Below are 26,088 nucleotides of genomic sequence, written 5' to 3'. Positions count from 1 at the left end.
CACAAAAATCCAGAAATCAGCCTAAATTAAATTTCTAATCAACCTCAGCCAAAGTTCTGAATTGTACTTGTAGTGATTTGCTGTCAAGTTTTGATGAAGTCAATTTGGTTAACCACTCCCTTCCAATTTTTCAACTGTTTACCCTACTTTCTGTATAACATGAGACTTTTAAACAGGTAAGCCTAGGTCAGTGGTTCTCAAACTGTTTTAGACGACCGCCCCCTTCGACCACCTTGAACTGTCCCTCCCCCTCCTCCTCCACCCCACCCCCTCCCCTCGACCTACCGATCATAGTCGGCCGCTCAAGCGAGCTATCAGATTGTCCGAAGATAGGCATTTAGGAATTAAAAAATTGCCTACATTCCCGACAAGATGATGAATTTTCTCTCAACAATATTCTTTTTTTGTTCCCAGACCCCCTGGATGCCATATTGTGCCCTAAATCGCTGCAGTGTTGTGTCGTAATTGTCAGGTACCCCAAATGAGTGCCAACGTCTCCCTACTCCCCGTGTATCAGGGACCACTTTGAGAACCACTGGCCTAGGTGAAAACACTGTCAACTGTTAGAGTGGAACTCAAACGTGAGTTAACTGAGTTAGGTCTAGCCTAGTAGTAGTAGCCTACTAGTAGTAGTAGTAGGCTAGTAGCCTAACAAGTAAAAAGCCATGCTACCGCATGCTACTCTTGTCACAGAAATATGTACTAACGCCCTGGCCAATGATTTTAAAATTCGTTTAAGTTCAGGGTTCTGAGGTTACCTGACAGCTAAATTAGCAATACTGTGGGTAGTGTTTTCAAAGAGATTTACTTCGTAATCCGTAACGATTTTACTGGTACAGTGATAAGATGTTTGGCATACTGGTCAGAAGTTGAGTTAGTACTAGCATTAGGCCTAGTTCCACGATAAAAACGATTGCGTCATATATTTGTTGACAATTTGACACTCGTGTTGACTGAGTTCAAAAATTTGGCTGTAATTTGTAAATGACCGAACATCGGAAGCGAACATTGGAATTGTAGGTTACAAAACAGACAGGAAAGAGTTACATAATGCATGAAATTATAGGATTTAATGCGCATAGTTAAACAAATCTGTCTATGAAGAATGTTTCATATCAGTAATTTATGTTGGAAACTTTGGTATTCATTATCAGGTTTCCAATTTCATGATAACTATAGAGTATAAGCCTAACGTTAGGCATAGGCCCTATAGGCCTACTACTATACAGTAGGACCCTACAATCCTACATGTAACAATTAACTAAAATCTTACAAAGTTACAGTAAATTACTGCTTGATGTGTTAAGTTTTATCATGTAGGCATATTTTATAAGCCAAACTAGCCATCCCCTTTGTTGAAAATAAACAAGCCTGGTTAGCCTTTATCAATTGGTTAGTTATTTGCCAGCAACATATTTTGCAACTTTGTAATGTTGCCTAGCCCTACTTTGCATACCTCAATTTTTAATTTCTGCCATATACCTGGTTTCTCATAGGAGTGTATTTTGGTGTGGGACGAACAACCACAGAGCATGGTTGAATGCATGATATTTCACAGAGTTCAGCCATTATAATTACAAGAGATGGTGGATTTTATTGAACCACTAAAGTGGAATTATACATAGCCATGATATAAATAATGTCACAGAGACAACACAATGAAAGCAAAACTTGATTTTTCTGGGATACATCCACAAAAACAACATGTACCATACTTAAAGGACCAATAACATGTGGTATAAGTGATAGCTATGCATGCAAGTCGTCAATGAGCTTTTTTTTTTTGATGCAGCATTGACTGTATCCATTTATTCCATTGCATGGGAACCTATGCAATGAAAATTAAACATTTCCTCCGACTGAACTCTCTATGGGTCTAAAGCTCTTAGAGAGATATGCTTATTTATTCCAGACAATCTGATAATCTCCTCACCAACAACAACAATTTATAAATGGTAAAGCCTACTTTGAAGCTTTCTTTGAGTTTAAGCATAGTAACTTCAAGTTCTTCTAAAATTCAATAAGTTGATGTGATATGTATAACATACAGTACATGTGCATACAAACTTTTCTTTTCAGGGTCCAGTAAATCAACAATGAGTCTGTTTCTGCCAAAACTGGACACAAAGAAGGAAGTTGACCAAGCCATTAAGACAGTAGAGGACAAAGTATTGGTTCTACGCTTTGGAAGGGATACGGATTCTGTCTGCATGCAACTTGATGAAATTGTAAGGACGAAAAATGTACTTAAGTCTATCCATTACCACTGTAATATTTTCTTGTACTCTAGAAAGATTCAGAATGGGGCAAATTGACCTGTTTTCACTTGTACTGACTACGTTTATGCGTACTGATTTTTTGGTCACAGCAAGTTCTTTGAGGACATCATACAATTAGTTAAAGGACTAGTGCATTTACGCTGCAGGTCTTATCTGTGCATGCTACTGCTATGTGTATGGTAACCATGTCATACAAAGCATTAGAGACAGAGGAGTGGTAGGTTTTAAATAGGGAAATTACATGACCAACCAGTATATATTTTTAAATACAGCTCTTTAAGGCAGGTGAGTCTAAGATATACCAATCCTTGTTTACGTACCCAATTAGTGTTTCCTTTTGTGTGATTGCCAAATCCTATTGTGGTATGGATAAGTTTTTATTGATCCATGCTTGACTTACATTTGTGAAGTAAAATTATATTATTTAAGTCTTATTCTTCCATATTTCTCATGTATTGTTCCACTGTGTGTTCTGGTACGTACTTCAAAATCCAATCTCATCAAGCTGTCCTTCAACAAGGTATTCTTCAAAAGAGAGTGGTCAGCCATATCACTTTTTCAGTCCGCCCTTATGAAAACACTACAGTGGTGCTGAAATTACACATTTACTGTAGCTTACCAATGAAACAAGAAAGCATTATACTAAAGTTTGTGTGACACTGTTTTCTTAAATTAAATTTAACTGCTGACAACTCACTACTTAAAAGCAGCCAAATTTGAACCACGTTCATTTCTTATTTAGATATCAGAGTGAATATGTCATGCCTTTGTCAGAATGGTGTAAAGTTTAAAACTCAATGATAAGGGCAGCTTTCTACCCTTTTTATTGCAATTTCCTTTTCTTTTTCTTCTTCAGATTTCCAAGACCTTTGCAGATCTTGCTAATATGTCTAAGATATACCTGGTAGATGTTGACAAGGTACCAGTCTACACAGACTACTTTGATATCTCACTGATCCCATCAACTGTTTTCTTCTTCAATGGGCAACACATGAAGGTAGATTATGGGTAAGTGTATAGCCAGAAAGCAAACAGAACTCAGTGACTCCTTGCCACATTTTAAGTATGTGAAGTTGTGAACATTACATGTAAAACTGCACACAGAAATTTGACTACTTTTACTTTACTAAAGATCAGCAAGGTTCTTACACTCACGTCTGAGTTTCATGCATGCTTTACCTCTTTTTACATTTTGTTTGGATGGTTTTCAGACTGTCAGATTTTATTAACTTCCAGTGATCTAAGACCTGCACAGAAAGCAGAAGAAGTAAAAATAAGTTCTTGAACTCACCAAGCTGAATCTATATGGTCCTAGATTGAAGCTGTGTTAATTGGAATTATCATGTTTTACAAGATTTTCAGACTTTGACTTTTATTGAACTTTGACCTTCCCCAAAAAGAGATATAGAAGGGTTATTATAAATTTATACTGAAGAGAATCTACACACTGAGTATCAAGTACATCTAGTAGGTTTTGTCAACTTTGCTTCTTTAGACTTCATATGTTATTTCACCCACTTTGAAAATCAATAGCATTCTTGTGAATTACTAATGAGGGTCATCTACACCTTTGTTTTATGTATTCAAATTAGTTCTGTTGAACAGCAGTTCAGTTGTTTTACGTTATGATCCTATCTGCAGCACACAAGATCACACAAAGTTTATCGGAACCTTTAAGGATAAACAGGACTTCATTGACCTTGTAGAGGTGATATATCGTGGAGCGATGAGAGGCAAGCTGGTCGTCGCCAGTCCGATCGATCCAAAGAAACTAACTCATTATGATTTGGTGTATCAGGACATATGAAACCATATGTATGAGTAGAGGATTTAATCCATGGAGGTCACCATACTGATGGTATGAAGGATTCAAGTCGTGCACAGGAATCGTAAGATGCGAGACTGTCTTGACGAGATGGAAGATTCCATTTGGTCCATTCCACTCTTACAAACCAAGGAATCTTGCAACAATGTTCTGAATGTTGAATTAGAATTTTGTACCATGATGATGCACAATCAAGAAACCACCACTATAGCTAATAGTTAAAGAAAGTTTGCTCGGTTGTCACTTGGACGTTGAACCAAAAATTTCTCGGAAGGTTGGTTTCGATCTTTGCAAAGTTTGTAGTGCAACATGGAAATGACGAACGGAAAGCATTACAATGAAGTGTGTCATCGTTGCCGATGTGTGTTATTTCCTTAGCGTGACCAAAGGGAAATTTCCGCTTCGTCGAGGTCGGGCAAAGGTCAATACTGCCCTCTTCCAATGGTGTTTAGGGTGTGACCTTTTATACCCGCCTCCTTGTTTTGAAATCTTATGTAATCAATGCACACTTACGTAATCAATACATATAACGGGAAATATAATTCTGTATTATGTTATTATTGATTTGTGCAAATTCATGTGTTTGTTTCGCAAATGTTTGTATATTAATGTTTTGATAGTTTTACTTTATAGTTTTCACCGTGGTCCTGTTGAGCCACGTGTGCAAATAAACGGGTTAGAACCTCCGACTACTTGTTCAGCATCATTGAGCGTCGTCTCGGTGAGAAAGTGCTTATATTTTAAGTAAGCTAGTTGTCAATCAGATAACTGCAAGGTCAGTTTTGGTCATTTACAGGAATGAACAACAGTGAACATTAGATGTCCAACGAGCATGCTCCCCCTACGTCAATCCTGTGTCAGTCCCTGTTCTTAAGAAAATGAGTCGCATAACACCGAACATGACCCTTGCAGAGTGCCAAACTTTAATGAAAACTTCACAAGTGAGAGACACTCAAACAATATATATAATATATATATATATATATATAGTAAATAAATAAAGGATAACATATGTTATTCTTTATTTATTTACTATATATATATATATATATATATATATCACTTTCGGTGATCATGCACTGAAGAAGAGCTAGTTTTGCTCGAAAGCTCTGCAAAAACCAAACATTGGCTGTTTTACTTCCAATCACTTACCTAATTCAATTATTGTATCTCACTCGAGATCCAGCCTTTCTCTAAATGCAGCATAGTTGTTTAACAGTTTTTCCGTTATTCCTATATATATATATATATATATATATATATATATAAAAATATATATAAAAATATATACAAATATATATATATAAATAGAAGAAACCAGAGAAATAAGATATGACTCATAATTGACAAATAAGGAGTACTGATTTGGAAAATATATTGTGTAAAATACAATATATATTCTAAATCATTACTCCTTATTTGTCAATTATGAGTCATATCTTATTTCTCTGGTTTTCTCTATTAATATTTTCTTTTGTAGTTATTATATATATGGCATTTTGGATTGATCAGATTTACTGTTATCAAAGGTTCATATAGCTATGAACCCTGCCATTACAACACTGTAGGTTTTAAGTACAACATAACCAGCTGTGAGTCAGAAATTTATCCTTATTCACTGAGTCTCACATCTGCTGTACAGTCAGTCAAAAGCAGCTGGTTTGAGAATTATACTTTCCAAACAGATGTTGGATTGTTTACTTCTCTGGTAGATGATTAACACCTCTGTGGTTTTAAAGCAGGAGTCTATATTGAAATACATTCGCTGGCATCTTATGAACAGCTGTGGAACTTTGCTTAACAGTTTGTTAGGAGTGTGTTGACATAGGTAGCTATAGGTTAAAGTTACAAAAGTTGTGTCTGGTGCAATGCTAAGCAATACTTGCCACATATGTTTTTAACTTTGTTGGTAATTGTTTGTTAATGAACTGTAGGGTTAAGTATACAGCCACATAGGTCATCATGAGCTATAATAGAGAATAACAAGGGCTGATGTCTCTAGTAATGCAGAGTTGTTGGTTTTTTTGTCCAATAACAGTGCACCTTGTCCTTTGGGATGTAATTAGGATGAAGACTTTCAACACATGTCTTGGATGACAGGATTTAGGAAGTTGATAGAAGTGGATGTTCAACAGAGGAGAGAGAGGATGGTGTGATAGGAGGAATTATGAGCTACCAAATACATGATAGAATAATAAAATTGGAGGGAGAAAAAAAATACATTAAATATATTTATACATATCATGCAAACTGTAAAAACAAATGCTTGAAAGAATATAAAATGTGATCATCTTTTGTTGCCCCTGGTTAATGTTGTCATTGAAGCTTTCTTGATTTAAATAATCCTTAGTTACAAGCCAAATAATGTCATTGCTTATCATAGCAGTATGGATTGCAAAACTGTTATATAAAGGCCTACACCTTACACTAGGCATACAAAGGCAATGACAACATATCTATATAGCACTAGTTTATGGGCTCCACTGTCATGGATGGACCCCACCATCAGGGCCCCACTTTCATGCAGCTTAACTTCACGCTACTGTGTACTTCCCATATGTGTTACAGTACAACAGCACTGGCTCTTTAAGTAACATTGAAGACCAACACCAATCTTGTTTGCTACATCAGGTCCTATGAATAACGTAAGGAAAGAATTGCAGTAAAAACTTTGGAATCAAAACCGTAAATCTTGCCTTTAAATAGTTTCGGGTCTTATCTATGCATATATACACACTCATCATTATTATTATGAAAAAGAAACTAGTCCTTTTAGCGGCATCACACATGATATGTGGGAACTGTTTCATGCAGACCCATTCCTTAGCAGTGGGGTTAGAAATGCCCTCATCTGTTGCAAACTTATTTTGTATCTCCAATCTTTAGCTTGCCATAAAGTAGAGTAAATACTGATACATAATTTTGATGTCACAAACAGAATCGTTCTTATCCCAGACTACCATTAAAAACAGGATCTATGGAAACATATTGCATCCAGTGCTCTTACTGGGATGCAGCCGCAGTTGATATGAAAAATCTGTCAGGGAAAACTATTCTCAGAGGATCAAAACTCTTGAACTGTTATTCATACAGCATATGCTGTTCATATGGAGAACTTGAACATAATTTATAAAAGTGGCTATGAAGTTACTGTCTAGCTTCAACTTGAATGGATCTTTGAGGAGAGAGTTCTGATGCAGTTGTCTCGTTTACTTCTTTGGAAAGCACATTCCATCTCCAGAATATGAACATTGAAATTTTACTGCCCTGCTTCTGTGACAAACCCCACCTGACTCGGGATCAAACAGGGTGCAAACTCCTCTCATCAAACTAAAAACTAATCAATATCTTACACCCCATTATTACCCTCAGTCTCTCTCTCTCAACCTTTAATATGCTAGACGAATCAATTATGGCCATCAATAACCTTAATACCCTTTATTTTGTGCCCGAGCATTCTTAGAGCATTTTCAATCTCATCGAGGACATTAATTGTCTCATTTGATCTGTCTCCATCTCTGGAATTAGTACAAATGGTTGCAACCTTCACTAAAAAAAGTATCTTCCAAATTTTTTACAGCATTTTTTATGCTCCCCATTATTCACATCCAACTGTTTCATCCCTCGAGGCTTTATATTATAGACTGTCGGAAACTTTGCAAAATCAGAGGTACCTCGGAAACATCCGTCACAGTATCTCTTCATCCTCCACTGAGAATATCGGAAGAACAGCCGCACTGTCGAACATTTTCTGACATTCCTCTTCGGTGAAGTCGCCTCTGGGGAAATGTCATCATTCTTCATTGGACATATTTACTGCGCTTTTATTTCAGAGATCTGTCAATGTCCCCATTTTTTACCATCAATCACTGAGTTCCTCCTCGTCGCTGAAGTATCCGCTCTTTTTAATCTTCAGTTTCTTGTCCTTCTTCGGCTTGCCGTCGTCGTTGTTGTCGTAGCTTCCAGAAGCGACCATGGATCGGTACTCCTCCTGCTCTACCAGAGCTCTCTGGATGAGAAAGTAATCCCGAAATGTTAATTAAAGACTGATGGGCTGCTCGTTCAAATATATCAAGATTAGTAAGAAAGCCAGACAAGGTTACAGTATGTTTGCACGATGAAAAAATGCCAATGAATGTTACAGAGGGCAGTAGACACAAATAGTCCGTTGTCTATTTTCAACTATTTTCTACTTGTCATTTAGCCTTTGAAGAAGATCCTGCTAGGATCGTAGCATCAGGCCAACTTACTTTTACACATTCTCTTCCACAGGCTCTCTAGTAGGTAAGCAGTTTGCTAATAGCTTTATTTTATTTTGTCTATTTTCACTCGGCAAAAACATGCCAGTTTCCAGCAGATAAACTTGAATCTAGTCTTATGACACGAGCATCCCTACAAACTGCATGATCGGTACACCTATGGGACCCTGTAAGGAACGATAGGCTACTACACAAAATTAACATCCGGGGTTAGCTGTAACTCAATTGCACAAAGGATATAATTATCATTGCACAGGAATTTTGGAGTGATAAGGTTGGCAGGAACAAAAGACAAACTACAAAAACCATATCACACCAATGTAGGGGTGTTTAACTTAGTACAAGTCATATGGATTTGCAACTGTACAAGTTCTTAACTGAAAATAAGTTTATGTATAGTAGTGCAATCAAAGACTTACAATGATATATAGTGGGAGGGGGGGGAGAGCAGGGGGCAGGATGTACAACATTAAAGATACAATTTTAGAGGTAAAATTAACAGGATAAACGAAACTAGCCTAGATTGTGTACCAGGGTCAAAAGACTGAACATGCCATCACTAAGAAATAAATTTACCCTCATCATATACCATATTATTTTAACTTAGACATTAAAATTGTTTTAAATACAAACAGTCTTCAATATATCAGAATGATTTGGAGTCTCATAACTACTAGCAGGGCAGTACTTTTGAAAGTTTTTAAGAGTGATGAAGAAAAAAGATTTTCGAAAGCACTCTCTGTGACTTTCCGATAAATCCAGATGATTTGCCGACAATATAGGAATGTTAAAATTAAAAATAGACATGTGTATCAGTGATGGAATATAATTTGAGGATGACCATAAATAGCATAATTATCTTTAACATAAGTGACCATTATCTGAATTTCTAGCATATTTAGAGGCTATAATGATGACACTAACAATTAAAGAGTGTGTGTACATCAGTTCTAGATGGTCTTACCTGGTGATTGATGGCAGCACTCAGTGTATCCAGATAGGGGTCTTCTCCTTGCTCTTCTTCAGATTCCACATCATCTCTGCGAGACGGAAACAGTTTTAAAAACATGAAAATGTGAAAATGTAAAACAACTGTGTAATTCATAAAGGTCATCAGCAATGGTGAGTAAATTGTTAGTGAGCTGAAGATTGCCGACGGTTTTCGGAAGTTCTCTCTGGAGAGCTTTTGACTCTCCCTAATTATTTCACAGACATTTAAAGGAGTGTTCAATTAGACAATTACTTGTATCACTGTGAAGACATTCTTTGAGGGAGGTAGCAAAATGCCACGTGTAAGATAATGAATGACCATGACTCAATTATTCTAGCATATTTGCAAATTTATACTGATGACCTTAAACATGATATACTGGTGGCTGAAGTTGATAGTTTAGAAAAATTGCTGAAAATTCTCTGCATTTAAAAGTCAAACCTAATCCTCATAGCAATTTGTATCACAAAGATTTGTCAAATTTGTCAAATTTATTGATATTTTGTAAATGCATCTGGCAACAGGAGAACGGATGATGTCATCAGGGCATTTCAGCTGAAATTGTCTTTGCTTTCCTTTCCTAAATATTTCAATCATTTATCTAAAGAGGGAGAGAATATTTCTACAAAAAGATTTAATTTGATGAAAACTTCTTCATGCAGTGAACATCGACAACTAAGCAGGCTTTCCAAATGTGTCAGGCTTCAAAGATAAATCACGAGAGACAAGTTAACCTTTGAAGAGCATTTGCCTAGATGACATCACTGACCTCCTAAGTACTGCAATCCAACTCCCTAGAGTCCAGATAGCTTTATTTCAGTCAATCAACCATATCTCACATTAAGATATTGCAATGGCGGTTCTCATCTAGCCGTGTGGACAATTTTTCTCTTCAAAAATAAGTGAAACATTGTCTACCATTGTAATATGCCCTTAAGAATTGGGAAAACTGCCGTTGGTTGTGTTTGCAATGTTGATGTCACTCATCAACATTAATACATTATATTATCCACTAAATTTCTGGATTTGTGGTGTAGCTGCTAATTCTTTTTTCTTCAATTAACTAAAGACATAAAAGCAAGAAGCAACGCATTGTGTCACATCTCACGTCTTCCAATTTGTGAAATCTAAAAGTGATGACCCAGTTCTCTACAGTAGTTGCTTTAAATACCTCTCATCTTCTTTCTCCTGATCTTGCTTCTGCTGCTTCTTCTGTTTCTTGGGAGGAGGTTCTCTGTCCCCGAGAGAATTTTTGGGACATTTGTAGCTCAGATGTCCTTCTTCCTAAACAAAATCAAATTGAGAGGAAGCAATTAGAAATGAACTGGACCAACCCAAATGATAAACAAAGTTCCTTCTAGGGTAAACTGGCCAATCAAGAAGTAGAGCTGCATAGCCTTACACAATTTAACACATTTAAAAAATACCTTGCAGAGAGCAAACAGACAATTTATGTCATCAGTACTTGTTATATGGATTGCCCTAAGAATTCTAACAAATCTTGGAAGTTCAGGGCCTTGTCTTCCAAAAATACCTGGTGTGCTAAAAAATCACACTTCTCAAGATAGCTAGGTGTGTTGTTTACATTTGGTGTTTGATTCCAATTGTCCCACCCCCACCCCCCCCCTTGGTGTTTGATTCCAATTGTCCCACCCCCACCCCCCCCCCCAGCCCGGTGTAAAGTACATATGCTCTAGCATTTTCTGTGAATCCAATTAATACAAGCCACTCTGTTTTCATATATTTTTGAATATTTTTGGAGTTGTTACAGATGCTAATATGTTGACATTCCAGATCTCACAGGAAAACATTTCCCTCTTCATATCACCCTTTCTTTCCTGAATAATTATAGCCATAATAAAACACATTGAAGGTGATTTACACTTTTCATATATCTTTTCTTTCTCAAGGTTGCCTTGAAAACCTCCTTTTGTCTTATGATATTATATCACATTGGGCAAAGCACAATAACTATTATGTCATTGGAATTACACATGATCTCCTTAATATTGCAGACAGCGATGATGTATTGTCTGATTGGCTAATTGACAGTGTTGGTCTAACATCTAGCTCACTAGTAGCAGATCTATATGCTATACGACCTTTACGCACACCCCAAAACTTTGTCATCTTTAGGGGGAGACTGCATCCTCATAGCATTTTGTATCCCTACAAATATTTGAGGGAAATAAATTCTGGCAACAGCAGAATAAACAATGTCATCAGGTAACTTTTGCCTTTTGTTTTTCTTTATAATATTTCAATCATTTATCCACAGAGGAAAAGAATATTTCCACCAGTAAAGTACATATCGATGATATTTTCAGTACACAGAACAGCAGCAGCTGCGCAGACATTGAAGGATCAATCAAGAAGAAGATTAAAATATCCCCCAAGTACAGCTTTTAGAAGAGCCTTCCCCCCCCCCCCCCAAAAAAATATAAACATCATAAACTGCTTTCTTTGATCAAATTTTCTGGCGTAGCTGAAGGTTTAGCCATTCAAAATAGTTTACATTCAATCAACCACATTTCGAGTAGTAAGAACAAGATATTGAGAGATGCGAATCTCAACCAACAGTGTTTTACATTCATTTGCCATCAGAAAGTTCCTTGATATGGATCTTAATATGGATCTTAAAGTCCGAAAACACTGATCAATCAAATGATGTCACATTTATGACAATATTTGGTCTCCAAACTGAAGGATGAAACTCACCCCACACTCATAACATTTGGATTTATCCGGGTACGTCTTCCTCTTGATGAAGTCAGAGGCTCTTCCGTTATCGACCGCGATCGAACATTTCCACTTCCTTCCGAAGAGCTTAAGAGACGAGAGAGAGAAGACGGGTGACAGTGGGAGAGGAAGAAACTCTGGAGTAAATGCAGAATACGCCACGACTCACATACACACAGGGCTTTGTGAGAATGACAATACATTGTTTACTATAGGGACTTCCGGTAATAATCTGTGAGATTCAAGAGTTGTAGGATATTCTGCAATTAACCAGGAACTCCATCTCTAACCCTTTTAGAGCTGTGTCTACCTACTATTCTATCTCCATCATATTTTATAGCCGCCCCCATCCAGCATCTGGTCTTGAGTTGACAGAGGAGCATAATTTCTCCTGTCAGCAGAGACAATATCCACAGGACTCATTGCAAGAAGCCATATGAAGTGTAGGCCAGGGAGCTGGACTTGGTTTGTTTATACAGAGGCTATTTGGAACCTATGTCATTGAGAGAATTTTACAGTACCACCCTCCAGCATGACTACGTCACTATATATGGACAACTTTAATACATATTATAAACTACAAGCATAAAGGATTGATTCTGAGATATATCGCTGATGTAGTTATTTTAACAGCTTTTTGTTGCTAATTTCCTACAGTAACACCAGTTGACCAGTATGCACTCAAATGAGAAATCTTGCAAGATATCAAACTAACAAATCTTTCTACATGAATCTTAATTACCCAGTTAACCATGACTTTGTACAGATATATATACCATAGAACAGTCTCCATAATATACCAAAATCCACACTTGCAACAGGGTAGCACATGGTTCTAAATGTATGATCTGGCAGTTGTCATAGAAACCTACAGTGCTTACTTACCTCTTTGCCATTTATTGCTTTCACAGATTGATAAGCATCTTCTCTCTTGATGAAAAGGACAAACGCAACACCTTTGCTTCTCCTTGTCACTTTGTCTTTAACAATTGTAACCCTGTCAATCAATCAGCAAATTTTGCATTTTATTAGTTTTAATAAATTCCGTCTTGTGTGAGAGTGAAAGTAAATAAACTTGACTGTATATATATACATGATACAGTTTTAGAAAATGCTGTGTTGCCAACGATACTTTTGTTATATAGTTTATAGCATGGATGTCATGTGTTTCATCACGATTGCATAATTATGACATGGGATTTCCAAGAGTGTATGTTTTGCTTCGTTTTGTTTATTTGGTTTATCACTTCACGTATAAAGACACTGATTCAACATTTTATCATAAATAGTAGTTACAGAAATTATATATACATGAGGTCAAAGGAAGTGCACAGGAACAAGACACCTGGACTTGAAGATGTGCACTCCTGCATACAATATACAAAAAATATTGAGAGAATGAACAACTACGAAGACTAGTAGAAAAGAGACAGCTAGGTTTAAACCACAAAGTAGTAGGAAAAAAGTAAAGGCTTCCGTTAAGGCAATACCGAGATGTGAATATCTGACTTGATTCTGTTATTCCAAAGAGAAATAGACTGGTCAACCGTGGTCATGTGAATGATAGTCAGTAGTATGTGATATTTTACAAAACTTTCATTTCATGCTTGTGCAATTGATTGAGAGTGACTTCCATTGTTATCATATAGCTAGCAATTAAGCTTCCTGAGTTTGCTACTCACTTTGCTACCTTGCCATATTTTTCGAACATCTGTGGACAGATGAGAAGAATATATATATGGTTATAGGTGATAAGAAATGAACATCAAATTCAGATATGGTAAACCAAGAAAAACATAACAAAAATTCAACAAATTTATTAAGAAATGCCTGTGCTCATATAAGTTATTACATTATACTGCACCATGAGAACTTGCCATCACTATTCATACTGTAAGTACATCACTGTACCTTCATTACTTACTGCTCATTACTTAACGATTATCTGACCAAGGATATCTGTTACAAGGATGTATTTTTCAGCGGCTGTCTTTTGAAATGTGCATATTTAACTTCATTCCTGGAGTGATATTGGCAGACTTGAGCAACTTTTTTTTCGGTTAATTGTGAATTCTGGTACATACACATTGTGGCAGATTCAGTGCAAAATGCAGGTTAATACCTAATCATAATACATGATAATACCCTGCCACAAATTTGTGTATTCAATCACTTCAAATAAACTATGCCAGATTAATGTTAACCTAGTTAGGCTTTGTACATCCTTCATATGGCCGAAGGATTACACATTTTCCATTCGTTGTGGCTATTCGAACGAACGTAATCGTGCGAATAACATTGACTATTAGCACACATGTAACTTGACCAATCAGCGCTCGTGGTTGATGTAACTAATAAACTGTCCTGATATGTGCTGGCCGGGAGGGATGAACAGGACATCGATGGACAATAGCACAGCAGTGCATGACAAAGGAACAGGAATTTGATAACTATGGGGATTTTCAGGGTTATGTTCAAAGGATATCTGCGGATACTTTTTCTATTTTTGTAATAAAGGATTCCAAAACCGTTGAAGCAGCAAACAAGCGACTAGATGAATTAAATTCATCATATTCCTTATGCATTTTAAGAAAGTTTGCAACAAATCTTTTCTGAAATATTCCAACAAAATCTTTAATTATTTCTCTGAATTTTCCCAGAATTGATCACATCTCTGATTTCTCTCATATTTTACAGATTTGGCTATTGATTTTGAAAAAGATAACCATATTTTGAGAATCAGCAAATTTTCATCGACCAAAATCTTGAGGGGGGCGAGGGGGGGGGCAAATCGACCGTGCAAACCCAACACTGTGGTTGGGGCCATGGTTTACCTTCCCGCCTACTCAGTGCTTTTCTAATCACTACATGCTAACATGCCCACTTATACCCACATACACGTTCGTGCGAATAACAATCCTTATTGGCACGCCTGTGTGTGTAAAGTCACTGCCTATAAGCACGAGCATGTTCGTGCGAATATCGATGCTTATTGGTACGTCAACGTAACAATAACGGTTGTTATTGGCACGTGCACATGCCAATAGACACGACCTTTTCCATTACCTTGGAATATCCTATAATTATGCTAAAGGTTAATAAGGCTAGGACAACAGGCAAAACCAAAGTTAGTGTTAGAAGTCAGTCTGAGTCTATACTATACCCCTAAATAGTGTGATTAAATCACAACATACCTAGCTTAGGACAATCAAACTTACGCTGTAGCCTAACGTTAGCCTATCCTCTATAGCGGCTTTACTACATACATGTTATGTATATTCTTACCTTGTGGATATCGTTATTTGTCAGTGTGAAAGGGAGATTTGACACATAGACAGTGCTTTTACTGGGAGCGAGACCACCACTCATCTTTGTAGCATAAAGTCAACGTCAAAGGTAGAAAGCGATTTTTAATCTGCGTTAGGTGTCTCACATCATACTTCATACATTATAGAGCAGAATATAAGAACTTATTGTGTCGCACATTGACTTTATATCAGGTGATATGACCATATGATAAATATACCATAGCAACTACGTAGAGTAGCAGAAGTCCTTTCTCTGCAGCAGTCGACGGCCGATGGCAAACCAGTTTAACAATCAAATGAATGGAAACTTGGTGGCATAATCCAATATCCCAACAAACGCATTGTATATGGATCATGGAACTTTCATAAGAAAACTCTTTTAGGGAACTTTGCAGAATAATTGAGTGTTTTCTTACAGTATATAAGCTTTAAGATTACATTTATTGTTAGGAGATTCAAGGTACTCACTATTTGTTTTCAGTGTCAAGTTAAATAACTCCTACACAGAATTACATTTATTACAGAGTACAACAATAAATATAGGTTGCTTATGTTTGTTATGATAATTGTCATATGAGCTTTTACTGGATTACCTTTCAACTGTATGTTTCACATATCTATACACCTATAAATTTTGCGATACTTAGGATATATAATTTTCTCCCCGAATATTTAAGAATGGCTATTATTTGAAACTAAATAAAATAGCTCACAATATATTGGATGTGTCACGTCTTAGTCGTTGATATCACTAACGTAGGTCAATTAGAAATGTACGCAAGCCCATCAGTGCCATTCGAAAGATATTTTAATACACTGCTAATTTGTTCATAGGAATTATCAAGTAGTTCATATGAATTTAATTTTGTTGCTTCGAATAACTAATTCGTTGATAATAATTAATAATTCATTCTCGCAAATTAAAACATCTTAGCAACAAATTAAAAAACCAATTACAAATATTTTTTGAACATTTGGCACTAATGTAAAGTAGAAAAATGGGGAAATTGATGTCAAGTCCTTCTTCCGCTTTCTTATAAATACCAATTGTACCGCTTGCAAATTTTAGGAAGCTAAAAATTGCTTAAACTGTCTCAAAGTACTTTTTTAAAGGGTCAAGTCATGCAAATTATTCCCATATATCAAAAGGAGGATTAAATTAGAAGATTCCAACGATAAAAGTGAGAGGAAAATGTTGGGATAGTCAAAGGAAAAGGAGTCTGAGGTTCATTAGCGTCGATCAGTTTATGTCCATCTAACATATTTGTGAGAGGAATATTGATGAAATTTCAAGTTTGGACTTTTTCTCAAAATAATGAATGAATAAAGACGAAAGAAGACAAAAGGTGATATTTTTCTTTCCTTTAATTCCACTCACATATTCATGTGCTACAAAAATAGGTAAAATATATTTTTTGTTCACAAGTGTCACTTTATTAAATTTGCAATGAAGACATATGTTGCTATTTGATTACCATCCTTCTTTGCACCAATACAAATACAATTACTCAAAACACAGCATATTGCAGTTTTGGATTATAAGAATCCCCAACAAATGACCAAACTTAATTTTTCAGTGACAAAAAAAAAAAATTCTGAGGGCTGACACTTAAAAGGTGGAAATAAATGTGTGCCTTGTTTTGCCATTGATGTGAGAATACTGTTGCTGTTACAATACACATTTTACCCTATGAAATAGTTATACTGAAACTTCTTCTCCCCAGCTTTCGACAAGACATTACTCAATTCCATAAGTGACCTTTTTTCAATTAAAAAAAGTGTATTTTAAATTGTTGGAATTTCATGGTAAAATTTAGCAAATTTAACACTTTATGATGCCATCTGGTTATTTGGCATGTCAATGATCTTAAATTTGAAGAGAATGAAACTCTGAAGAATCACTCTCTCCATTTCATCAAAGTGAAGTCTTTTTCAATCTAATCTGATTGCACTTTTCAAACACCTTTGATTCATCAGTACTCCACTCTATTAATCATTACTAGAATCATCACTCTCCCTTAAACACTGGCTTTCGTTTCTCTCTGAAGGCAATAAGGGCTTCCATCCTATCCTTTGTAGGAATCGTCTGTAAAGAGAGGTAGAGAGAGAGAGAGGACGATTAACAGTGACAGAATGTTCTTCGGTTTAGAGATACAACAAATCAGTCTATTTATAGAAAAGGTCAACTCTGCCCCCAATTGATAGCAATAAGAAACTTAACAACAGAAAAACTGACTGATATTAGGGACTAATGTAAGAAATTTGAGAAGAGCAAAGAAACTGTTGGCTAGAGCAAGATTTGAACCAGTTTAGGTATAAAGGGTTACATGTTTCTATCATCTACCAACAACCAATTTATACTGCTCTTAGTTGGTGGCGATTCAGTTTCAGTCAATCCTTTGCTGGGGGGGGGGGCGCCAGTCAAAAGCCACAGTACCTTCCAAACCTTCCAACCCGGGATCATTCTGCTACAGTCTTGGGAACTTCTCTGGAGCAGTAACATAACCAAGTATGACTAAACAGCTATCGAAATGAAAGTAATTGTAAACATCGAAAAGATTACCTGTGCATAGCAAGCTCCCTCAAAGGCTAACCCTGAATTAAGATCCACCTAAGAAGAAAGAAAGTATTAAAAGTACTTGTTAGATGTTACTTGTGTAAAATAAAAAAAACACAAAAACCCTGTATATTTTTAAGGGGGACGTGGCATAAATTTAATGTAAAAAAGAATTGCATATAGTTTGTGAAATCCCTGATATCCTCATTACCTTTCACCCCACCCCACCCTCCCCCACACCTCTTCTCAAAAGCCAGATATTCCCTGTATTGATTGCAGAATCATGCGTGCATAATACATGTACACTAAATATCTCACTGCTTTATTGACTGCTCGATCAAGTTAACTACATATGCATTCCAAGTGGGTTAAGTAATTGGGAAGAAATAAGGTTGACATAATGGAATTTATTGTTCCCATCTCAATAAGGGGAAACTTGGGGGAGAGGGGCTGGGAGCAGGTGGCTAAGAGAGGGAACCTGGAGGAGGGGTGCCTGGTTATGCTACTAAACATCTGTCTTTGTGGGCTCTATCCCTTGCATGAACAGAGGCTTGAATTGATGACAAGGCTACTCTTTAAGGACTGTCTTATCATCCACAATGCCAGAAATCTAATCAGACATTCTAAACTTTATTTAACGCTGGCAAAAGTTACCCTTACAATAGTATTCTGCTTCTTTCTATATTGATGTTGTCCAATATTTATTTTGCTGTTTGAAAAACCTAAACAGATGCGACACATTGCGTGACAGTGGACCCGAACCCAAAGCACCAAATGACCTTTTAGTGATTCTGAAATTAGCCGGAGTCTTGCTCTTTTTGATCCTGATAGAATGACAGAAACTAAATGAGAAGTTTATTATCTAAATCAAAAATTTAGTCTATTTTTCACTACTCACCTCTGAACCTTTATTAATAGCTAGTTTAGCCATTTTGACACCAATCGGCCCCTGTTGATGAAAAAGACAATATGTATTTTCAGAATATTAATATAGAATGCTGAATATGTATCTCGCAGATATTTTGTTTACACTTTGACTCCATTTCAGCATATTTAGCAGATTTTGTGTCATTATGTAATCCAGGGTTATTTGGACCTAAGAATCAAAATTACCAGCTGAACACAGAGTCCCAATTTACCCTTTACCTTCTGTACGATTTCTTCACTCGAAACATCAGTGAAGTTTTCAACAATTTTTTTTTCAGACACTGATGCCAAATTATACTAGTGTCACTGTTCTGCCAAGTCCTTTTTATAATAGTCCAACATTCACATCTCCAGTACCTGACAAAAGTTAGCCTTCGCAACAAACAAACGGGCATCACATAAAACATCACATATTGCATTTGATATGTCTTTCGAGGGAGTAAGATCAGGTTTTTGCAAATTTTAAGATAGACCATTCCTCTTACATTTGGAAGTATTTCCCTAGCAAGTCCCAATGATCTTTGATAGGCTGCATCTTTGGTTTCATTCTGAGGGACAGAATAGTTGACGAGACCGATCCTGGCCGCTTCTTGTCCAAGAATGAGTCTCCCTGTGAAGATCAGCTCCTTAGCTTTCCCTGGTCCAACTGTGCGGGCCAATCTTTGAGTTCCACCTGTTTCAGTAGAAAAGAACACAGCCTATGACCAGAGTTCATGCTCTTAGAAGGTATAGGAAAGAAAACTTTATCGAGCCCTGTCTGAGTCATTTACCGAGAAGAATCTTATTATAATAACAGTGATTTTGTTCATTTTGCTGCTTACAATACATATTAAATCTAACAACTCAATAGCTTTCATCGTAAATCAAAGGAAAATATTTTTCCAAAAATATGAAACGGAATTATATGACAGTAGCATTTTCCGGTTACCTCAAAGTAGTCTAGAATGAAAAAATTTGGCACAAATAATTTTCTCTTTTTATGAAAGAGAAGTCAAAATTTGGAGGGAAAGGAAACTACAAGAGACCAAGGTTTCATATCCAAGAAATCAAACATTCTGATCTCACTCGAGGAAGGATGAGCAGGCGATCATCAATCACCAAATCGTAGATGTCGGGAAGCTAACAAAATGAGGATGCTTGTGAACTTGATGTTTCCTTCATTGTTAAGGATCTTCCCAAAAGTTCCATAGTAGAGATCAAATACTTGGGACAAATTCCACAAAGTTTAGGAGGAAATGAACAAATATATTGATCTTGAAATAAACATTTTTGTCAAGTCCAAATCAAAGTCCAAGTCAAGTCCAAGTCCAAATCTCTCACTCACCTCCTCCTGGAATTATGCCAAGTCGGCATTCTGTTAAACCCATCCTGGCATCGTCAGCTGGAAAGCAAAATTAAAACCAGAGATTGGAAGATATCGGCAGAAAAAAGCATCTACATTAGTTTTAAGGAGGCACTAGGTGATAGATCCACCACAGAACACCTAAAACTGCAGCAAGAACAATGAAGTTTTGTCCCTCTAGTCTCGTTTGAGAAGTCAGCAATGCAATTGTCATGACCCCTTTAAAGGATGACTTTAGATACAAGATTTACTTTTGATATGTTGTTGACCATTAAAATCCACCGCTGTAAGCCTTGGTTGTATTTCTAGAATACTTTCATAGGTTTGAGAAACGACCACTTTAAACAGCCAATGTTCATTTTTCCAAATTAATGTTTTATTACAATGTTGACCATTAAAATCCACTGCTGTGAGCCTGGGTTGTATTTCTAGAATACTTTCATAGGTTCGAGGAACGACCATTTTAAACAGCCACTGTTCATCTGTTAAAGTGACTGAACTATTGAGTTTCACTGTTAATACACATACCATCAGATCAGTTCCTCAGATACAACACAAAATTCACTGGGAACAAGTAAAGATTTTCATGGCCTCCTTTAACGTCTTTCAATGTACTGCAAACTTGTCAACGACAAGCGGTGTTAAATGACATCCAAAGGTTGTTTGTTGTTTTAAATAAAGTTAAAAAAGAACAGAATTCATAAAACAATGGATTATCACTCAACAACGAGATCTGCACTGCATCATCCTTTAAGCCTTAAAGAACCATGCCAGAGATGTTTTAGCATATATTTTTAAGGTGAATATTGGGAAACCAGAATCATTACCAGCACTCAACGTTTCTTTCTTCTTTCTCTGGACTAAAACCATATCCAGACTAAAATTCTGCCTCACGTCATCCTTTAAGATGTTTATCGAGATAGATGTACTACCATCTGGTAGTACCATCATCGGTCATTACATCATAGATAACTTGTCTTAAAATAAACTCTGTTAACTGGATTTAGTCTGTCATATAATTGCACTACGTCGTCAATGATGAAATTAGGTGAAAGGCTTACAAATGAACAATAAATTTAGTTTGTGGGATGCAAAACTTTTCTGTACCAAAATAAAATGTTTATAACTCACTAATTGGGTAAAACCAACTACGATTGCTCCTACCGTTTTTACCAGAATGTTTTTACATGAATGTGCAAGGACAAGGTCTGCGGCAGATCACAAACTACTTCATAAACAAAATTCTCATGACCTTAATGGCTTCATAAATGTAATGGGACAAATATCAGCATAAGTCATGATAGTAAAAAACAAAAAGACCAATCCTCCTGTGACAGGAGGTATTGCAAATAAGGAGAACAAGCAAAAACATGACAATTCACAATGTGATTGAGGCATAGATTAGATGTTCAGTATGTATGGACAGTTACTTAAATGAGTAATATGTACTCAGGCTACTATGTACTCAGACTACTATGTACTCAGAATACAATGTACACAGATTACGATGTATTCAGACTAACATATACTCAGACTGCTATGCACTCATATTACTATGTGCTCAGACTACTATGTACTCAGACTACTATGTACTCAGACTACTATGTACTCAGATTACTCTGTACTCAGACTACTATGTACTCAGATTACTATGTACTCAGACTACTATGTACTCAGACTACTATGAAATCAGATTACTATGTACTCAAGAGTACCATATAATCAGACTACTATGTACTCAGAATACAATGTACACTGATTACGATGTATTCAGACGAACATATACTCAGACTGCTATGCACTCATAATACTATGTACTCAGACTACTATGTACTCAGATTACTATGTGCTCAGACTACTATGTACTCAGACTACTATGTACTCAGACTACTATGTACTCAGACTACTATGTACTCAGATTACTATGTACTCAGACTACTATGTACTCAGATTACTATGTACTCAGACTACTATGTACTCAGACTACTATGAAATCAGATTACTATGTACTCAAGAGTACGATATAATCAGACTACTATGTACTTAGACTACCATGTGTTCAGATTTCCTGGTTTCTAAATGCTAACGGATCAATTTCAAGAACTAACCAGAAACCCTGAAATCACACGCCAGGGCCAGTTCCATGCCACCCCCGGCTGCCACTCCATCTAGGGCTGCAATGACTGGCATGGGTAGCTCCTGGAAATCAGTCATCATACGCCGCCCTTTGGCGACAAATGGGGCCACTTCCTTCTCCTGCATCACTGCTCGCTCCTTCAGATCCGCTCCTGGTAAGAGTAAAGTAAAAAGGCACTTGATTTTAATGAACATTAATAGGTAGAAAATATCACATATTACTATGTGCTCAGACAACTATGTACTCAGACTACTATGCACTCATATTACTATGTGCTCAGACAACTATGTACTCAGATTACTGTCTACTCACATTAATATGTACTAAGATTACTATGTACTCAGACTACTATGCACTCCTCACTATCTAACCCCCTCCCTACTCCCCTCCAAAATGCACAATTCTTAATTGACGAGCTACAGTACATCAGTAGTAAAGAAATTCGAAGGAAAAGTTTCTCACCCAAAAACCTAAAGAATGAAAGTTTAAACATTGTTAAAACACAAATGATATATACTGTACTCTAAAAGAGAGAGATATATTATAGAAAGAAGGAAAAAAATGTGCAGGCATATTTGATGCTTTAAATCACTTGATCTCTCAATGTTTGTTGTAGGCTGTAAGCAACAGCATAACTTACTGTCAATCGACTTCGTCCAGACCTGGTCAATGCCAGTGCTGAGCAATTAGGGATAAGGAATAAACGGGTGGATATACCTGCTGCTAAACCAGCTGGCCAGTATTTCTGTTTGCTTTGACAACTTCAAAGAACTCATTATGCTCCTCCCTGCTGATCATGCAATCAACACAAAGTCTACTTCCCACCATCTAAGCATATCAACCCATCGAGACATTTGATTTTTGAGTTTTATGCTCAAAATTTACGCCAATTAGTACAGTTCTATCACTTTTCATCCTGATAAAATTATTTTGCCAATAGGGCCTAAATCAAGATCTATTGAAGAGGGAAGATCGAGGGAAAGATAATCTAGTGGCAATTTCATTGTAACTTTTCTTATGATCAATACTTCAGCTGGAGATGTTTCAGAATTTTTGACTTACCAGCAGAGAAAACCCCCGGAGCGAGGCTTCGTAAAATCACCACACGGACATCCTTGTCATACTTAACAGCTTCTAGGACGTCTTCTATCTGATTGTAAATGATGTAGCAAAGTATTTTTTTTTCTTGGTAATGAATGAAAGCTATTGTTGAGCTCACAACACAACTACTATGCAACTCACTGTAAGCACTTGCTGGATATATTATTAAAGTAGATAGATTGAACATAGTAGAGAAGACATGACATAAGTTGTTGCTGGGTATAGCATCTATATATTGAATATGAATATAATGTAACCCTCTTACTAAGTTCATTGCACTGATTGCATGCAAGACCTATACACAATTAATATATACATTATCATATATGGGCATATTCACATTGCCTGAGGTCAAGGAGTTGTTGCTATGGCTAGCTTAGGGAATGCAGCCTTAGGGCAGATCTGAGTCAGGGGTTGGAAGATTTTATAGCACTTGGCTACAATGATCATGAACTAATTTAAATATTAATTGCTGAGCATTGTTATTCATTCTCTTGTGTTTGCATAGTAAGGATTGTTCAATTAACATAATTGCAACATGTGAATGCATTAATTGCATGCCAGTAATGTTAATTACCCATCCCTACCTTTTGGGCCATTTGCCGACTGAAAGAATTCATTGCTTTTGGTCTATTCATCCCAATAACTGCAATACCTGCAAAAAAAGGGGGAGAAAATTAGCACACACACCAGAAAAAGACATTTCTGGGTACCAACACATATATTGAAGTGAAAAAGTTGAACATGATGAAAAACTACCACCAACATACACTTACAGTTGCACCAACCCCTGTAGTTAAGTGTTACCCACAGATGATGCAAAGTTAGTGGCGTTTTCATCTCTACAGTGTATAAATGATTGCGCAAGAGCTTTCAATACTGTAAATACTTCCAAGTTCTGTCCTCCGTTTCGTGCAACCATTTCGGGATGACTATAAGGACTTTGAAACAGACCTGTGAATGAAAGTCTCACTATGAATGGAATTTGTACTATAAAAGTATGATTTTACCACAACGCTGGAAGCCCCTATTAGCTATAGCCTATGGGCCTAGATGTCTAATTCACATGCATTTCGTTCATACGTCTGATATAACTGAATTATCAGTACTTTCCTACCACACTTGCTCTTCACCAACTCACCGGCTTAAGGGATGGGTATGCACCAAATCTTATTCATTCTCTTTGTCGAATTGTATGATTGCTGTGGTCCCCTGCTCCCAATATATCCCACTCCACATGCATAGCTACTAGCTAGGCAAAGGCCTACCCTTTTTTTGTAATCTGTGTCCCTGAGGCCCTCTTCTTAAGTTATAGTATGCCTGTGCCCTATCCACACCGTCAAAATGAAGATCATAGCGCCTTGTTTACAAATACATTATATATTATATACTCTGATACTCATAGTGACATAGCACACCTTTATCGTCTCCCTCTAGATACCGTAGCTGTAGAATGTCATCACTTTCACTTGAGAACATCCGAAATTGAGAAACATTCGCGAAACTACCCCTAACGGTAAGTCCCGACCGAGTGTACAATCCGGCGAGCTTACAGATTTGTCCGCCGAAAGAAGCCATTGCTAAATTTTTTTTTCAAGAGGTTTGCACAGCGCAATCGAACTATTAGTTCAAGAACTACTGGGAAAAGCTGGATTATAGTACTGCGGTTATTCCTCAAACAGAGAAAGAGTTGCACTGCACTTTCAAAGTCCAATCTGGAATTGGTAGGCCTAAGCGAGAACTGAGTGTGTACGGTACACGGACTTAAGTTCTTTGCCTCTACCACCTAGTGGTAGAGGTCAGTGGTATGGTAGTGTAACGGGACGCGAAATTATTTTTCCCACTTCGACGCGGCCATATTAGCATAATGGGCGTGGACTATCGGTCGTTGTTACGGCTTATTGGTCCACGTCACAGACTATGCAGTGATATCTCTCGGGTGTTTGTTTGGGTGCTGAAAGTTCTCAATTAAGTTACATGTCAGGGATTCTAGTACACGTACCAGTATAATAAATAGTATAGTACAGAGGGACATTGCTATTTAGGCATAGTTATAGCAGGGAGCTGCTACTCTAACAGTAACAGCTCCCTGGTTATAGTTAATACAGACGCAAGTGACAACTGTTTAATCAAATGGGTAGAATATTTCAAGTCCGTAACAATACCCAGTAGCGTACGTAAACTAATGATGAAAGCACGTAGGCTCCTTACTGCCGTTTAAAAGGGGGTTCATTTATAAATGAACAAATAATTTAGAATGATGGATAAAACAATATGGGGCACAATACAATACATGTATCTTTGTAGGTTTCTAGCATTGAAAGGTCAGTGGGCCTACCTGGTGTAATATGAAGTGTAATAATCAATACCACGGGAGGTTCATTTATAACTTTTACAGACCCTGCTGTCACGGGAGGTTCTTTTCCAAACTTTTCCAGACACGGGAGGTTCATAACACATCTAATAAACAAACACAGTTTGATTTTGTGATGGAATTTACCTCAAGAGCTCCATAAGACCCGATTGACTGGGAGGAGCAGTCGCACATCATCATGGATCTCATGAAGTCATGTCTTAGGCCTGAGTATATTAGGCCTGAGTATATTAGCTCAGTATATTATTA

General features: G+C 36.8%; 4 protein-coding genes across 8 annotated transcripts in view; 1 reads left to right on the top strand and 3 right to left on the bottom strand.

The window, feature by feature from the left end:
- The window catches only part of LOC139961592 (S-adenosylmethionine sensor upstream of mTORC1-like), a 62,434-nt gene extending 61,546 nt beyond the window's left edge, over positions 1-888 (bottom strand). Inside the window, exon 1 of the mRNA XM_071960904.1 lies at positions 759-888. The gene's annotated coding sequence lies outside the window, so the exon portion shown is untranslated. The remainder of the gene's footprint in view (positions 1-758) is intronic.
- Positions 417-6,399, top strand: LOC139961595 (thioredoxin-like protein 4B). Of its 5 annotated transcripts, none has more exons than XM_071960910.1 (4): positions 417-581; positions 2,080-2,228; positions 3,136-3,287; positions 3,921-6,399. In XM_071960910.1, exons 2-4 carry the CDS (start codon positions 2,097-2,099, stop codon positions 4,084-4,086), a joined length of 450 nt encoding a protein of 149 aa, XP_071817011.1. In that variant the 5' UTR covers positions 417-581; positions 2,080-2,096; the 3' UTR covers positions 4,087-6,399. The 5 variants fall into 5 exon arrangements, with proteins under 5 accessions (XP_071817011.1, XP_071817009.1, XP_071817010.1 ...); XM_071960908.1 differs by lacking the exon at positions 417-581 and adding an exon at positions 926-1,016; XM_071960909.1 differs by lacking the exon at positions 417-581 and adding an exon at positions 963-1,020.
- Positions 6,318-15,615, bottom strand: LOC139961594 (zinc finger CCHC-type and RNA-binding motif-containing protein 1-like). Its single transcript, XM_071960907.1, has 7 exons — positions 15,379-15,615; positions 13,776-13,804; positions 12,979-13,090; positions 12,073-12,180; positions 10,526-10,638; positions 9,328-9,403; positions 6,318-8,113 (listed from the first exon to the last, which is right to left on the bottom strand). Exons 1-7 carry the CDS (start codon positions 15,460-15,462, stop codon positions 7,967-7,969), a joined length of 669 nt encoding a protein of 222 aa, XP_071817008.1. The 5' UTR covers positions 15,463-15,615; the 3' UTR covers positions 6,318-7,966.
- A 1,133-nt stretch (positions 15,616-16,748) lies between these two features.
- LOC139961593 (methylglutaconyl-CoA hydratase, mitochondrial-like) lies at positions 16,749-25,285 on the bottom strand. The gene is made up of 9 exons (XM_071960906.1): positions 24,884-25,285; positions 24,053-24,120; positions 23,427-23,514; positions 22,336-22,515; positions 20,210-20,266; positions 19,371-19,558; positions 18,857-18,907; positions 17,965-18,012; positions 16,749-17,487 (listed from the first exon to the last, which is right to left on the bottom strand). Exons 1-9 carry the CDS (start codon positions 25,041-25,043, stop codon positions 17,410-17,412), a joined length of 918 nt encoding a protein of 305 aa, XP_071817007.1. The 5' UTR covers positions 25,044-25,285; the 3' UTR covers positions 16,749-17,409.
- Between the last annotated feature and the right edge of the window lie 803 nt (positions 25,286-26,088).

Source organism: Apostichopus japonicus, chromosome 20 (assembly GCF_037975245.1).
Source record: "Apostichopus japonicus isolate 1M-3 chromosome 20, ASM3797524v1, whole genome shotgun sequence".
Classification (NCBI taxonomy): domain Eukaryota; kingdom Metazoa; phylum Echinodermata; class Holothuroidea; order Aspidochirotida; family Stichopodidae; genus Apostichopus; species Apostichopus japonicus.
The sequence above is the reverse complement of the archived record's forward strand: the minus strand, read 5'-3'. Positions and strand labels throughout refer to the sequence as shown.